The 17,373-nt window shown below is 49.3% G+C and overlaps 1 protein-coding gene across 1 annotated transcript in view; it reads right to left on the reverse strand.

Annotated features, from left to right (window-relative positions):
* Window positions 1–243: 243 nt before the first annotated feature.
* Window positions 244–17,373, reverse strand: part of LOC145360929 (uncharacterized) — a 34,475-nt gene continuing 17,345 nt past the window's right edge. Inside the window, 9 exon segments of the mRNA XM_080216434.1 lie at window positions 244–336; window positions 417–543; window positions 631–808; window positions 896–1,002; window positions 1,090–1,199; window positions 4,592–4,669; window positions 6,096–6,254; window positions 6,366–6,555; window positions 6,709–6,953. Of these exon segments, the coding sequence (XP_080072560.1) occupies window positions 244–336; window positions 417–543; window positions 631–808; window positions 896–1,002; window positions 1,090–1,199; window positions 4,592–4,669; window positions 6,096–6,254; window positions 6,366–6,555; window positions 6,709–6,953 (1,287 nt within the window).

The following is a 17,373-nucleotide window of genomic DNA, read 5'->3' on the forward strand; positions in this document are numbered from 1 at the left end:
GAAAGGGGGGAGCTCCCACATCTAGAGGATCAATGTCCTACCAGCTTCAGCTACAAGATCTCTCCTTCCTCTGGATCCAAATCCCAAATCCCTTCTGGTCCCACAGTTCCCCACATGGCAACAGGCACAAATGTCAAAGCTCGATTCCTCCAATGGGGTCCAGCTAAACAAGAGAAATCAGTCAACCAGGTTGTGCATCATTTCTCCACACAAACACATTCCTGAGGGAGAGAGAGGGGGAACTCACACATTCTGCATCTTCTGCCAAGTACAAGCTTTGTTCCTGGAATCTCTCCGATCCACTGGAACAACTCTCAGGTGACAGGTGATGAAAATCTGAGGGACACATTCAACACAAGTGCTTATTGAGTGACTCCCTCCCAACATGGAGAGCCCAATGATCAGCTTCCACTTACCAAGGAACGCTCATCCCTAAAGAAACGGAAGGCATCCAGGTCAAAGCGGAGCTTGTCCGCCTCCCGCTCCTCTCCTGGCAACACAAAGGTTGAAAAGGAATCCTCAGCTTTGCTGTCCAGGAGGCAACTGAAGAAAGATGGGAAAAGAGACATGAAGTGAATCCAGAGAAGCCATTGAGATGGGAGGAGCTGGAGAAAGCAGAGAGCTCCTTACCCATTGGAGTCAATGATGCTGTAACTGGGCCTGGAGTCCTGGCCTGGCCTCAATGTAGCTACACAGCGGTCAATGTAGAGCTTCAGAGACATGTGGTTGCTCATTGAAACAGAGGCCTCAACGTGAATGAGCTCACCCAGGTAGTAGACAGTCGAAGCGCGCTCTGTAAGCCAGTCACCTGAAGGACAAGAGGACAAGGGTTGGAGACAGTGGGTATAACTCCTAGTGAGTGAGGACAGGAAATCACTCACTATCCACCCATCACATACCATTCATCAGGCTAGTGAGAATGACAGATGCCCTTCTCCAGACCTGGTGGAGCTGAATGGGATCCAGGTGGGTTTGATGGGGTCACTGCTCACATTGCCCTTCCTGGAAAGACAGTGGAGCCATTTTAGGACAAGGTCAGAGGTCACTAGCAGCTGGAGATCTTATTGACCATCGAGGAAAGATTCTCACCTCAAATAACGACACTCAATGGGAATGACAGCTCCGTTGGTTCTCACAATAACAGATCCACGATACTCTGGGCTGTGGCTCAGGTGGGTGCTGTAGATCAGGAAATCTCCACTCATCTGAAAGACAGCAGCTTAAGGAATGAAGAACTGATGTGAAATGAGAATGTTCTACACTGGGGTTAACAATGAACTCATCCCATTAGAACAATTCTTCAGGGGGGGGATTGACAGGGTCAGTGTGAAGAGGCTGTGCCCCCCTCCTCCCCAGGCTGGCAAGAGTCTGTTGTCGGGGGAGTCATCATGATGGAGATGCCAGCATTGGACTGGGGTAAACACAGTAAGAAGTCTGACAACACCAGGTTACAAACAGGCTATTGTTCACAAACTACCCAGCCTTCAGGAGAACAGTGACCACAATACCACACAACCCTGTCACAGCAACCTCTGCAAGACATGCCGGATCATCGACATGGATGACATCGTGAGAATACCATCCACCAGGTACACGGGAAATACTCTTGCAACTCAGCCAACATTGTCTATCTGATAGACTGTAGGAAAGGATGTCCTGAAGCATGGTACATTGGGGAGATCATGCAGACACTACGACAACGGACGAATGAACATCGCTCAACAATCACCAGGCAAGACTGTTGCCTTCCTTTTGGCAAACACTTCAGCGGACACGGGCATTTGGCCTCTGACCTTTGGTTAAGCGTTCTCCAAAGCAGCCTTCATAACACAACAGTGCAGAGTCGCTGAGCAGAGACTGATAGCCAAGTTCCGCACACGAGGACAGCCTCAACTGGGATCTTGGGTTCATGCCGCACTATCTCACCCCCATGACTTGCCTGGGTTTGCATAACCTCACTGTCCTGTCTGGAGACATTGCACATCTCTTTAACCTGGGCTTAATGCTCTTTCCACTCACATTGTCGGCCTCTTTAAGACTTGAACAGCAGGTTAGTTGTAAAGATTCACATTCTAATCAGTAATCTGTAAACTGTCTGTGCTTTATATGCTCTGTCTGAGGCCAGAACTCTCCATTCACCTGATGAAGGGGCAAACCTCAAAAGCTTGAGTTTACTAACAAATAAATTGGTTGGACTTAAACCTGGTGTTGTCAGACTTCTTACAGGGGAGGGGGGAAAGAGAAGAGGAGAGAGTCATCTCAGGACAGGGGTCAGTCATTTAGGATTAACGTGGTCAGGAATTTCTCCATCCGGCAGCGAATGAATCGAAGAACAAAGAACAAAGAACAGCCCGGCACGGGAAACAGGCCCTTCGGCCCAACGAGCCCATACTGCCATCTTAAAGCATTTTCCTACACCTACCTTGCCCCGTGTATATGTGAATGGTACCCCTATTGTAACCAGATTCAGGGGAGAATAGTGTAGGGACAATTTGTTACACCAATCAGCCTAACAGCACATCTTTGGGGTGTGGGAGGAAACCGGAGCACCCGGAGGAATCCCACGCAACCACAGGGAGAATGTGCAAACTCCCACAGACACCGACCCAAATCCATGTATCTGCACAGCGAGCAGTGATAGTCACTGAGCTGTTGTGGTGCCCGTCTGCTGGTCCAGGTTTAAGCACACACATCGACACGAAGTACTAGACCACTCTCGAAACATCCAAGAGCAGCCCACGCACGACCCACCGTGTGTATGCCCCTCGTTTGACAACAAGGTGGACCGACACCTGTGAATTAAAAGAGACAAAACATTAACATGTAGTATTACATTTCCAGTATCGTCCCGAGGCTCTGACCCTTTTTAAAACCGTCTCCTTAGAACCCTCCATCCCTGTTTCACTCATGTGCCTATTTAAGTAGATCTTAAACAAGTCCAGCGTGCCTGCCTCCACCACCTTACTTTGTAGCGCATTCCATACCCCCCATGACCCTGTGTAAAGAACCTCCCTCTAGTATCCAAATTATACTTCTCCCCCCCTCACCCTTAGATCGTGACCCCTTCTGATATTTGTCTCCAGTCTAGGAAAAAGCCTGCCACTGTTGACTCTATCTATACCCTTCATTATTTTATACACCTCTATCAGATCCCCGCTTAATCTTCTAAGGAGAAGAGCCCCAGTTTACCCAATCTTTCCTCATAACCAGTCCTTCCATACCAGGCAGCATCCTGGTAAACCTCCTCTGCACTCTCTCCAGGTCCTTCTGGTGGAAAGGTGACCAGAACTGGACACAGTACTCCAAATGCGGTCTAACCAACGTTCTGTACAACTGTAGCATCAGACACCAGCGCTTATACTCTATACCCCGCTCTACAAAGGCTAGCATTCCATAAGCTTCCTTCGCAACCTTCTCCGCCTGGCTTACCGCCTTCAGAGACTTGTGCACTTGCACTCCCAGGTCCCTCTGCATTTCTATACTCTGAATTGGTCTACCTTTTATCATGTAACTCCTCCCTACACTATTCCTTCCAAAATACATCACCTCATTTGTCAGGATTGAATCCCATCTGCCATCTACCTGCCCAATATACCTTCCAAGTCATTTATATATATTACAAAGAGAAGAGGTCCCAGTACTGAGCCCTGCGGCACACCACTGGTGACAGACCTCCAGCTAGAAAAGGACCCTTCCACTACAACTCTGTCTGTGGAATTCTCTCCAGCCCCAGAGAGCCGGGAATGGTCACTCACTGAGGATATTCAGGACAGAGGCATTTCTTTCTGGCCATTGAGGGAATCATGTTGTAAAGACAGGAACATGGAGGCTGTGGGAAGCTCAGTCCTGATCATAATGACTGGGGAACGGGCTGAAGGGCCTCATCTGGTTAGCAGTGTTGCTATGCAACCTCAGCCCTTGCTGCAAGGAGAGATCATTAGCACAAGACCAGAATTAACAGGGAAGGGATTCAATAAAAGCTTCAGTTCACAGGAAAAGGAGCTACAAGTTCTCAGGAATTGGGAGCAGGGAAATAGCACAGTTTGGAATCAGGGAGCCTTTTATTCCAATGACTGGGAAAGTGGGAAGTGTGGAGTTCCTCTTTAGTCCAATCCATCTCAACTCCCATTTCATTCAGATTCAACCCATTTCTATTCAACTGGACTGAAACTCAACCCTCAGTTGAGTTGATCTGAATGAGGGGGAAATCAAACTGAAAAATCCTCAAAATAGGAAAAGCTGGGAGGAAGCAAAGAGAAGCTTCCAGAACAATGGGGTTGGAGAGACTCAGACCAGTGAAAGTCAAATCCTGAATAGAAAGCTAGTTTGGCCTTTAGAAAGCAGGAGACAGCTATCTCCTCAATATCAATGAGATCTGACCAAGTGTTGGAGTGAAGAGTGGGGAACAACCTCCAGCCCCAGCTCAGAGGCAGAGTTTGAGGATTCACATTCCCTGCAATCTGCTGCCACACTCATGGAGCCCATAGTCAAAGAGGACAGTGTGGTTCTGAGAGTAGATCCTGGTTGGCCGACAACCTGCTGTCCCCAGGGTCAGATCAGCAGCTTTAACCAGGTGCCTGGTTCCAAATAAATCCAGCTGGACCCTGAGCAGCAGCTTGTCCTCTCCACACTGCACCCTCACACTCTGCACTGGAGACACACCTTGACCCTCAGACACACGCAAATGGGAATCAAAGGGAGGCCCAGGAGGAGGGAGTGTCTGAGGCCTCGGGGTGGCTTTGACTATTCCCCATGGAAACTGTTGCCACGTATCAGAGCAACAAACAGCTCCAACTAACACCAGCACTGGGAAGAAACCCCTCACTCCAAAATCCCCCATCATAACAAACAACTCAAGCATCCCTTCAGGCACCAAGTAACACCTTTTATACACACAGCCCACACTCAGCTGACAGCAATTTACACACCTTTTTCGGGTCAAACAAGTAAACAAACTTAAATTACGTTCGGACAAAGGAAAAGGGGGCAGCTCCCCAAAAGGAGGGGGAACGGCCCGAACAGAAACAAAAGGTACAAAGGAAACTTAAAACACGTCAAATCAAAATGTGATTATCGGGGTCTATAAGGCACCTCAGCCCCTACGGTGCCCAACGGGCACGGAAGGCCTCGACAGTGCCCACGGACACCGCGTGCTCCCTCTCCAGGGACACCCGGCCGCGAACGTAGCCGCGGTAGAGGGGCAGGCAGTCGGGACGGACGGCCCCGTCGATCGCCCGCTGCCTGGACCTGCCGATGGCGCGTTTCGCCAGGCCCAGGAGCAGGTTCACGAGGAGGTCGGCGTCCCTCCCCTCCCCTCTCCGCACCGGGTGTCCGTAGATCAGGAGCGTGGGACTGAAATGCAAACAGAACATCAATAAAAGGTTCTTCAGAAAATCAAAAAGGGAGTGCAATCTATAACACAAAACGTAGACGTGGTCCACGGACTCCACAAGGCCACAGAAAGAGCAGTCTCGGGAGCCCGTGAACCAGTGAATCCGACTGTTGCACGGCACCGCCGCGTGCAGCACCCTCCACCCCAGGTCCCCGAGGTCATTGGGGGAGATCCCTCCATAGAGGGACCTCCATCGGGGACCTCCGCCGCCCGGGGGTAACAAGGCCCGCCAAGGTGTGTCCGGGCGACGGGCGAGGGAGTGGTAGCGGAAGGTGTGCAGCAGCAGCCCGTACAGGAAACGCCTCCGCGCGCTGGAAAAGGGCACGGAGGACATTCCCGTGAGGCGGCTCGCGCTGTGGGGCACCTGATCCGGGGAGGGGGGTCTCGGCTTCGGGCCAATGTGGAATTCCGTCCGAACAGGGGAACGCTCGGACGGGATCCCACCGCACGCCCGAGCCGCCTCGAGCTGGCGTGTGTTTTCGGGGCCCAGCACGACCGTCCTAAGGTCTTGGATGGCTTTGGCCGCGCGCCGGACGGACACCCCCGCGCGCTCAGCCAGCACGCCAGGGTTCATCCAGCCCGCTCCTCCGCCGTCCAGCACGTCCCCGATCCTGGTCACCCCGGCCTCCACAGCCTCCCTCTCCGTCAGCCACCTGAAGTTATACGGCTGGAGGTGCGGATTCCTGAGCAACGGCTCTCGCACGAGGGCCGCTACTCCTGACGGGGGAGAACTGCGCCGCGAGGCGACCGCGTTCCAGACGGTGAGGAGGTCCTGGTAAAAGACGGGCAGCTCCCGCAACGAGGTCGGAACGCGCCCCAGATTGATGTGCAGGAGCTGCACGTCGTAATTGAGGCCACGCCACTGGGGGAAGAAATACGTGGCCAGGGCACACCATCGTGGAGGAGGCTGGACGTAAAGGTATCTCTGCAGGGTCTGGAGGCGGAAGGTCGCTATCTGTGTGCGGAGGCACACCAGACCTTGGCCGCCCTCCTCAAGCGGGAGATGCAGAACCTCGGCAGCGACCCAGTGCAGTCGATTGTCCCAGAAGAACCGCACGAGGGTTCTCTGGATATTGGCGACAAAGCCAGGGGGAGGGGTCAAAGCGACCAGCCGATACCACAACATGGAGGCCACCAGCTGGTTTATGAGCAGAACTCGCGCCCTGTAGGACAGCACTCGGAGCAGTCCTGTCCAGCGAGCCAGGCGGGCAGAGACTTTGGCCTCCAGCTCCCGCCAGTTCTCTGGCCAGGATTCCTCGGCTGGGCAGAGATGGACCCCCAGGTAGAGGAGGTGGGTCCTGCTCCAGGTGAAAGGCCTGAGCTCCTCCGCAAGGGGGTCCGTCTCCCAGGGACCGACCAGGAGTCCGGAACACTTGGCCCAGTTGATCCTGGCGGAGGAGGCGGTGGAGTACACCGCCTGGCATTCTCGCATCCTCCGCAGGTCAGCCGGGTCCGTGAACACCAGGAGCACGTCGTCGGCGTAAGCTGACAGGACCACCCCTACGTCCGGGCCGCGCAGAGTCAAACCCGACAACCTCCTCCGCAAGAGGCGCAGGAAGGGCTCCACGCACACGGAATAGAGTTGGCCGGACAAGGGGCAGCCCTGCCGTACTCCTCTCCCGAAGCGAAGGGGCGCCGTCAGCGACCCGTTAACCTTAATCAGACACTCTGCGGCAGAGAAAGGTTTCATGATACAAAAGATAAAGACAGTGGGAATGGGGAGAGTAAAGAAACGGAAAGGGTGCGATTTTCCCAGCCGGCTGCGCTGCTCGAGTCGCTCAGTGAGCCGGGGAATGTCAGCGGGAGGGAAACAAACGGGATTGGCGACGAGCGTCCAGCCAGTGGCGATCTTCCCAGACCATTTTATTGGATGTTATCAGCCTGGCGCTGGGGAAGAGCGTGAGGCTGATTCCAACATTCAGGAGCTGCTCTGGATCTATTCAGCCCAGGACCCAATCGTCTGGGTTTGCAAAAGTTTCCCACCCCGCCAGTGCAGTTCACAGAGTCACAGAGATTTACAGCATGGAAACAGGCCCTTTGGCCCAACTAGCCCATGCTGCCCTTTTGTTTTAAACCCCACGCTAGTGCCAATTGCCCATGGAACTATCTAAATGCTTTTTAAAAGACAAAATGATCCTGCCTCTACTATTACCTCTGGCAGCTTGTTCCAGACACTCACCACCCTCTGCCAGAAAAAATTCTCCCTCTGGACACTTTTTGTATCTCTCCCCTCTCACCTTAAACCTATGCCTCTAGTTTTAGACTCCCCTACATTTGGGAAAAGATATTGACTGTCTCGCTGATCTGTGCCCCTCATTATTTTACAGACCTCTCTAAGATCACCCCTCAGCCTCCTACGCTTCAGAGAAACAAGTCCCAGTCTATCCAGCCTCTCCTTATAACCCAAACTACCGAGTCCCAGTAGCACCCTAGTAAATCTTTTTTGCACTCTTCCTATTTTAACAATACCCTCTCTGTAATAGAACGTGGAATTGTTGTGGGTAGAGATTAGGAACAGCAAAGGGAGGAAGACGCTGGTGGGTGTCATCTACAGGCCCCCGAATAATGATCTGGAGGTGGGGCGGGCTGTTAACGCGCAAATATGTGCGGCGTGCAGGAATTGGACGGCCGTAATTATGGGGGATTTCAATCTGCATGTTGATTGGTCGACCCATGTTGGACGCGATGGGCTCGAGGAGGAGTTCTTGGAATGCTGCCGGGATATTTTCCTGGAACAGTGTGTGTTGGAGCCGACGAGGGAGGGAGCTATCTTGGATCTGGTGTTATGTAATGAGGCGGGTAGAATTAGGGACCTTGCGGTGAAGGATCCTCTTGGGGAGAGTGATCATTGTATGGTGGAGTTCCTGGTGCAGATGGAGGAGGAGAAAGTGGGTTCCCGGACACGCGTCCTTTGTTTGAACAGAGGGGAGTACGGTAGGATGAGAGAAGAATTGGCGAATGTGGACTGGGGGAGCGCGTTGGAAGGTAGGTCTGCTGAGGAGCAGTGGAGGATCTTTAAGGAGGTCTTTCTTGGTGCTCAGCAGAAATTTATTCCGATGGTCAAAAAGGACCGTAGGAGGAGAGGTAATCAGCCGTGGATAACGAAGGAGGTGAAGGAAAGTGTTAAATTAAAAGTGGAGGCGTTTAGAGTAGCTAAGAGTAGTGGGCGAGAAGAGGATTGGGAGAGGTTTAAATGTCAACAAAGATTGACAAAGAAGTTGATAAAGAAGGGCAGGAGAAACTATGAAGCTGGGCTAGCGCTTAATATAAAAAAGGATAGCAAGAGTTTTTATAAATATATAAAAAGGAAGAGGCTGGATAGGGTGAACGTTGGACCCTTAGAGAATGAGAAGGGGGACTTAGTGGTAGGGGATGGGGAAATGGCTGAGGTCTTGAATAACTTTTCTGTTTCGGTCTTCACGGAGGAGGACGTGAATAATTTGCCGGGTGTTAGAGATGGAAAGGTGGTAGGACTGGAGGGTCTCGATGACATTACTGTTACTAGAGAGGTGGTGCTCGACAGACTGGAGGGGCTGACTGTGGACAAGCCCCTGGACCGGATGGAATGAATCCGAGGGTTCTGAAAGAAATGGCGGAGGTGATAGTGGATGCCTTGGTGGTTATTTTCCAGATGTCGCTGGATTCCGGGGAAGTGCCGGAAGATTGGAAAACGGCTAATGTTACGCCGTTGTTTAAGAAGGGTGCCAGGCAAAAGGCGGGGAATTATAGGCCGGTTAGTTTAACATCTGTTGTAGGTAAAATGTTAGAATCCGTCATCAAGGAGGAAATAGCGAGGCATCTTGAGGGGAATTGCTTGATAGAGCAGATGCAGCACGGTTTCGTTAAGGGCAAGTCGTGTCTGACAAATTTACTGGAGTTCTATGAGGATGTGTCTAGGGCGATGGATAGAGGAGAGCCGGTGGATGTGGTCTTTCTTGATTTTCAGAAGGCGTTTGACAAGGTACCTCACAAGAGGTTATTGCAGAAGGTTAGGGGGCATGGAGTTGGGGGTAGGGTGTTAGCGTGGATAGAGGACTGGATGTCAAATAGGAGGCAGAGAGTGGGGGTCAATGGGTGCTGTTCGGATTGGCGGATGGTGACTAGTGGAGTGCCCCAGGGGTCGGTGCTGGGGCCTCAGCTATTTACCATTCATATAGATGATCTGGAGGAGGGAACCGAGTGCAGGGTGTCGAAATTTGCTGATGACACCAAGATTGGTGGAACAGCAAATTGCGCGGAGGGTGTGGAGAGTCTGCAGAAGGATGTAGATAGGCTGGGCGAATGGGCCAGGAACTGGCAAATGGAGTTTAATGTTGGCAAGTGCGAGGTGGTCCACTTTGGTAGGAATAATGGTAGGAAGGATCATTACTTACGTGGCGAAAAACTGCAGCAGGCGATGGTGCAGAGGGTCCTCGGGGTCCTTGTGCATGAGTCGCAAAAACCCAGCTTGCAGGTGCAGCAGGTGGTCAGGAAGGCGAATGGGATGCTGGCCTTCATAGCGAGGGGGATTGAATATAAAAGTAGGGAGGTCTTGCTGCGGCTGTATAGGGCATTGGTGAGGCCGCAGCTGGAGTACTGTGTGCAGTTTTGGGCGCCGTACTTACGCAAGGATATTTTGGCCTTGGAGGGAGTGCAGAGGAGGTTTACTAGGTTGATGCCGGAGTTGAGGGGGTTGAGCTATGAGGAGAGGTTGAATAAACTAGGCTTGTACTCGTGAGAGTTCAGAAGAATGAGGGGAGATCTCATTGAGACGTATAAGATGATGAATGGGATGGATAGGATAGAGGTGGAGAGACTCTTCCCGTTCAGAAAGGACAGTAGGACTAGAGGGCACAGCCTCAAGATAAAGGGGGGGCGTTTTAGAACAGAGTTGAGGAAGAATTTATTCACGCAAAGGGTGGTGAATCTCTGGAATTCTCTACCCGTTGAAGTGGTGGAGGCTGCCTCGCTAAATATTTTTAAGACGCGGGTTGATGGGTTTTTGATAGGCGAGGGGATTAAGGGTTATGGGGAGAGGGCGGGAATGTGGAACTGAGCCACGACAGATCAGCCATGATCTTATTGAATGGCGGGGCAGGCTCGAAGGGCTAGATGGCCTACTCCTGCTCCTATTTCTTATGTTCTTATGTTCTAATAGAGTGACCAGAACTGCACACAGTGTTCCAAGTATGACCTTACCAATGTCTTGTACAACTTCAATAAGACGTCCCAACTCCTGTATTCAATGTTCTGACCGATGAAACCAAGCATGCCGAATGCCTTCTTCACCACTCTGTCCACTTTCAAGGAACTATGAACATATACCCCTGGATCTCTTTGTTTTGTAACTCTCCCCAGTGCCCTACCATTAACTGAGTAAGTCCTGTCCTGGTTCAATCTACCAAAATGCATCATCTCGCATTTGTCTCAATTAAACTCCATCTGCCACTCGTCAGCCCATTGGCCCAACTGATCGAGATTCCATTGCACACAGAGAGAACTTTCCTTACTGTCCACCGTGCCAACAATCTTGGTGTTATCTGCAAACTATCTAATCATGCCTCCGATATTCACATTAATATAAACGACAAACAAGTGTCTACACAAGTGGGGATCATGTCTGGTCCCCCATTAATGTGGGCTAGACCTGATGGTCTCACTGGAGGGACGAGAGCCCATTGAGGCTCCCCGGGGAGTTCGGGGCCAGGGGATGCCTGGGAGATGAATACACACACAGTAGCCCCCTCAGCACGCTGCTGCCCACCTCTCGAGTGGGATTAGCCCCCCACACTGACCGGCGTAAATCCCCCGACAGCCCCTGTCTGTACAGAGTGCCAGAAATTCATTAAACTGAGCTCTCCGAAAACACAGGTGGCAAAAACTACCATGTTCCTGACCATTGGGCACTGGCACGGTGGCACAGTCGTTAGTACTGTTGCCTCACAGTGCCAGAGGCCCAGGTTCAATTTCCAGCTTGGGTCACTGCCTGCACAGAGTCTGCATGTTCTACCTGTGTCTGCGTGGGTTTCCTCCGGGTGCTAAGGTTTCCTCTCACTGCCTGAAAGACGTGCTGCTTAGGGTGCATTGGCCAGGCTAAATTCTCTCTCTGTGTACCCGAACAGGCACCAGAGTGTGGTGACTAGGGGGTTTCCACAGTAACTTCATTGCAGTGTTAATGTAAGCCCACTTGTCACACCCATAAATAAACTGAAACTTTTTTTTGGTGATAATTGTACCCAAGATGTCTCCAGGTGGGACTGGTTACCCGGCAACTGTCGGAATGGAACAGGAAGGAATAAAGAAAGTAATGAGAGAAAATGAAAGCAGCAGAAAAGCTGGAATGAAGGTGGAGAGTCTGATGTGAAATTGTTGAACTCAGAGCGGAGTCCAGAATGTTGTCGAGAGTCCATTCGAAAGAGGAGCTGCTGTTCCTCCAGCTCGCGTTGAGCTTCATCCCAACACTGTCACAGGACAAGGACAGCAAGGTCAGAGTGTCCGCAAGGTGGGGGATTGAAATGACAAACCACAGGAAGCTCAGGGTCACCAGCCCAAGTGACCAGAAAATCCCACCCAACGTTAAACAATTTATTGGAGTTGTTTGAAGAAGTAAAATGTGCCGTGAATAAAGGGGAACCAGTGGATGTACGGTACTTAGGTTCCCTGAAGGTATTTAATAAAGTGCCACATCAAAGACTGTGGTGAAAAATAAAAGTTCCTGGTGTGGGACGGACCGGGGAAATGTTCCATTTTACTCTGGGAGAAAAAGTGTTGGATTGGAACAAAGAACAATACAGGAACAAGCCCTTTGGCCCATCGAGTCTGCAGCAATTTGTAATCCTTGTTTAGACCATTACTTGTTTCCCATGTGCAGTTTCTATCTCTCTGTTCACCTCCCGTTCATGTGTCTATCAAGATACGCCTTGAATGTTGCTAATGTGCCTGATTCCACCACCTTCTCCAGCAGCGAGTTCCAGGCACCCATCACTCTCTGTGTGAAAAGCTTCCTCTACACATCTTCTCGAAACTTCACCCCCTCACCTCGGACTTGTGCCCTCTTGTAGTTGATTCTTCCACCCTTGGAAAAAGCCTCTGACTATCCACCCAATCTCTGCTTCTCATGATTTTGTCAGGTGTGTCCCTCGGACAATCCCTGATGCACCAACAGAATTGCTGCCAATTCCTGCTCCGCCGTTGGGACCCCGGACGTTAGGGATTCAATTCTGCCCAGTGTGTCTGACCAGCTGAGACATGGAAAAGGTTTCAGTTCAGGAAAATGCAGCAAATCAGATCATCAACTGAGCCCGAGAGAGAGAAAAACCAATGAACAGAACAGAAGGATTTGGAGACTGAGTGAAATACAGAAGATGTGACTATTTTCTCTCCATGAAATCTCTCTAATCCAGGCCAATCATCAGTACTGGGGAAAGAACTGGGTAGCACGATGACACAGTGGTTAGCACTGCTGCCTCACTGCGCCACGGACCCAGGTTCAATTTGCAGCTTGGGTCACTGTCCTTGCAGAGTTGCACATTCTCTCTGTGTCTGCATGGGATTCCTCTGGGTGTTCCGGTTTCCTCCCACACTCTGAAAGACATGCTTGTTCGGTGTATTGGCCATGCTAAATTATCCCTCAGTGTCCCCGAACAGGCACCTGAATGTGGTGACTACATTTTCACAGTAGCTTCATTGCAATGTTAATGTAAGCCTACTCGTGACACTCAAAATAGTGGAGGCAGGGGAGGCAATGGCCCAGTGATATTAACACGATGCTATGAATCCAGAAACTCAGCTAATGTTCTGGGGATCCAGATTCGAATCCCACCACGGCAGATAGTGGAATCTGAATTCATTAAAAAATATCTGGAATGAAGAATCTACTGATGACCATGAAACCATTGTCAATTGTCGGAAAACCCACCCGGGTCACAAATTTCCTTTAGGGGAGGAATTCTACCTTCCTTTCCCGGCCTGGCCTACATGTGACTCCAGAGCCACAGTCATGTGGTTGACTCTCAACTGCCCTCTGAAATGGCCTAACAAGCCATTCAGTTCAAGGGCAACTAGGGATGGGCAATAAATGCTGAGCAGCCAGTGATGGCCATGTCCCACAGAGGAATCAAAAAAACTCAACACTGAATTCAGAGTAAACGGTGCAGCTCGATAATCAGTCCCAAATGTTTGATGTTATTCATTCATGGGATGTGGACATCATTGACTGGGCCAACATTCAGAGGGAGATCATGCCTAACGAATTTGATAGTATTTGTTGAGAAGGTGACCAGTTGTGTAGAGCAGTTGATGGAATTGAAATGGATTTCCCAAAGCCTTTGACAAGGTCCCACATGGGAGAATTATAAAGAAATCAAATGCAGATGGGATATAGTGTAACTTTAATAAAGTGCATTCAAAATTGGCTCAGTTGTGGAGGGGGATAAGAAAAGGCTGCCTTTGTGACTGGAAACCAGTGTCCAGTTGTGACGACAGGGATCTGAGCTGTGTCCCCTATTATTTATCATTTAATTAAAAGGCAGAGAGCACTATTGGGGGGGTAGGATTAGTAAGTTTGCCGATGACACAAAGATTGGCCGGGAGGTTAACAGTGAGATTGTGTATCTTCAGCTACAGCAAGATATAGACAGGATGGTCAAATGGGCGGGTAAGTGGCAGATGGAATTTAACCCTGAAAAGTGTGAGACGATACACATTGGAAGGAGTAATTTGTTAAGGAATTATTCTGTGAACGGCGTGACACTAGGAAGTTCCTGAAGCACAAAGGGACCTTGGCGCGTTTGTCCACAGATCTCTGAAAGCTCAAAGGCATGTTAGTAAGATGGTGAAAAAGGCATTTGGGACATTTGCTTTTCTCATTCCAGGGATAGATGCCAAAAGCTGGGAAGTCATGTTGGAGTTGTCTTGATTTGGTGAGGCCACAGCTAGAATACTGTTTGCAGTTCTGGCCGCCACTTTATAGGAAGGTCACCACCTCGTGGAACCCAGCTGGTGATAGTCAGGAGGCTGCCCCTGCCTGTGCAACTGAACTCAAACACATGCCCGGAAGGCAGTGCAGTACCAGCATCAACGTTTATGCCTTAAGGGTCCACAATGGGCACCCCCGCGCTCCCACCGGTATGCTCTCCCTGCCTACCATGGCCAGTTTGTTATTGGTAGGCAACCCATTGAGGTGGCGCTTCACACCAAGGATGGTGTTGGGTTGCCATCGTCCAGACTCATGGAAACGCTGGTTATTGGGAGGGGGTGGGGAGCTGGGATGAATAATTGGACAAAATGTTTCTCTCTCTCTGCCACCATCCAGTGACCCCCATCCCAACCCCATGAACCCCCATCCACCATCATTTTGAAACTCCTGCTGAAAAAAACAGTTTTTACACAAATTCAGCTCTTAGAATCTGTTTGGGAGAATCCCACCCAGGGTGTGCGTGAAGTTTTAAAGTTATTTTTCAATCTCCAATACCATGAAGACAATCTTAATTCATAAAGAAATGATAGCCCTCTATTCATTGGATGAGTTGTCCATCTGGTGAACAAATAGCATCTACAGAACCCAATAATCACCAATCTTCATTGTGGCTCAGTTATCACGTGGATGGTTTTTACCTGAGATCTCTGCGTCTTTTCCATGGCACGTTAAGACAAACACATGCCGAGGTAGATGGTGACACAGTAGTATCGTCACTAGATTTGTAACCCAGAGACCCAGGTACAAATCCCACCACGGCCACTGGTGAAATTTGATTTCAATAAAAATCTAGAATTAAAAGTCTAACAATGACCATGAAATGATTGCCAATTGTTGGAAAAACCTATTTGGTTCACTAATGACCTTTAGGGATGGAAATCTGCCATTTTTACCCGGTCTGGCCGACATGAGACTGCAGATCTCCAGGTGTGTGGGTGACTCTCAAATGTGCTCTGAAATGGGGGGCAGTTTGGGATGGACAATAAATGCTGGTTGCAGCCAGCAACACCCACATCACATAAATGAATAAAAAATATACAACAAGAGAAAGAACAAGCAGATTATTTGATCCAGGTGAAAAGTTGTTTGTTTATCTTATTTTGTTAACATGTTAAAGGTTTGAATGATTTATCCAGTTTCTCGCAAGAAGTCTGTTTGCTGCAAATTTGTTGAAGCTAACAATGAAATAGCAATCGATTACGGGATGTTTTGCCCTTTGTTCCTATTCCCGGAGCCAGCTGGGCATGTTTTAGTTTCTATTTGTTTCCCCAGCAACATTTCAAGATCAGAGTGATGAGATATTTCAGCACCGACTTTAATTCGTTACGGAATTTATTCTGAGTTGCTGCATAAATGCAGGTATTTGTGCAAGAACTCAAAAGCTGAAGCATAAAACCGATTTCTTGTAGGACATCAAAAATGCCAAATGATGTATTACCTTGCATCATGATCATTCGCAAGTATACAGAATTCACCACAAACATCACCCAGAGCAAGATAAAATTTCCCGAGATGACAAAGAGTAAAATGATGGATTTTCTTCGCTTCTCAATTTCGGGATCACTGGGATTCTTCCCACTGCTGTGGAGCCGGAGTCTCCTCCGGGCCCCGCTCGACACCAGAATGTGTCTAACAGTCAGCGCATTGAGCAGAAGGATCAGAAAGAAAGGAACAAACGGAGTTAAAATATAATGTATTGTTTCTACTGCTCCCCATACCCTTGAAAAAAGAAAGGTGTCTAACACGTTACAAAACCAAGGAACGTTAAACAGTGTGTATTCACTGGTCAAAACAAAATACCAGAAAGTATTTTTCAATAAGAACAGCACCGTCACGCTTCCCACAACTATGGTCGCTGTTCTCTCTGTGCAATATTTTGCTTTCAACTTCTGACAACAAATTGCCACAAATCGATCAAAGGTAAAAGCAACTGTGTACCAGACTGAACAGTCAGTTATTGCATAAAGCAGGACGCCGTGTATATTACATAATTTAATGTTCTGTACAAAAAGGAAGTGTGTGGCGTGAGCAATGGGAATCTGTCTGAGTATCACATCAACTATAATAACCAGTAGATCTGCCACTGCCATGGAAACCAGGTATCGAGCGACACATTTCGAGAGACCACATCGTCCTTGAGATAGGATCACAATCGTCACTAAGTTCACTGTAAGGGAGTTTGAAAAAGAAAAAGCAGCAGTATTCAATGAGATTTCAGTCTGAAAGTAGAATTTTCATGACTACATACACTGAGAGTGTCTTCTTTGTGAGAGTTTCTCCTGTTGGAGACAGACATTGAAAAAGCAGCAATGGACTGTGAAATAAAGAACCAAACAGGATCAAACTATCCATAATAGATACAGAATCTAAGTTCTTAAAGTTAAAATGGATTTATTAGTGTCACAAATACACTTACATTAACACTGCAATGAAGTTACTATGAAAAATCCCCGAGTCGCCACACTTCACCTGTTCGGGGACACTGAGGGGGAATTAGAACATGGAACATTACAGCGCAGAACAGGCCCTTCGGCCCACGATGTTGCACCGACCAATTAAGAAAAAAGCAATGACCCTCTAACCTAAACCAATCCCTTTCCGTCCATAAACCTATCCACGGACCTCTTAAACGCTCCCAAACTAGGCGCATTTACAACTGCAGCAGGCAGGGCATTCCATTCCCTCACCACCCTCTGGGTAAAGAACCTACCTCTGACATCCGTCCTATAACTACCACCCCTTAATTTAAAGCTATGTCCCCTCGTGCTAGCTTTCTCCATCCGAAGAAAAAGGCTATCACTGTCCACCCTATCTAAACCTCTAATCATCTTGTATGTTTCAATAAGGTCTCCTCTTAGCCGCCTTCTTTCTAACGAAAACAACCTCAAATCCCTCAGTCTCTCCTCATATGATCTTCCCTCCATACCAGGCAACATCCTGGTAAACCTCCTCTGCACCCTTTCCAATGTCTCCACATCCTCCCTATAATGTGGGGACCAGAACTGTACACAATACTCCAGGTGCG

The sequence above is a fragment of the Carcharhinus amblyrhynchos genome, chromosome 33 (assembly GCF_965287045.1).
Source record: "Carcharhinus amblyrhynchos chromosome 33, sCarAmb.v2.hapA, whole genome shotgun sequence".
In the NCBI taxonomy this organism is placed as follows: Eukaryota; Metazoa; Chordata; class Chondrichthyes; order Carcharhiniformes; family Carcharhinidae; genus Carcharhinus; species Carcharhinus amblyrhynchos.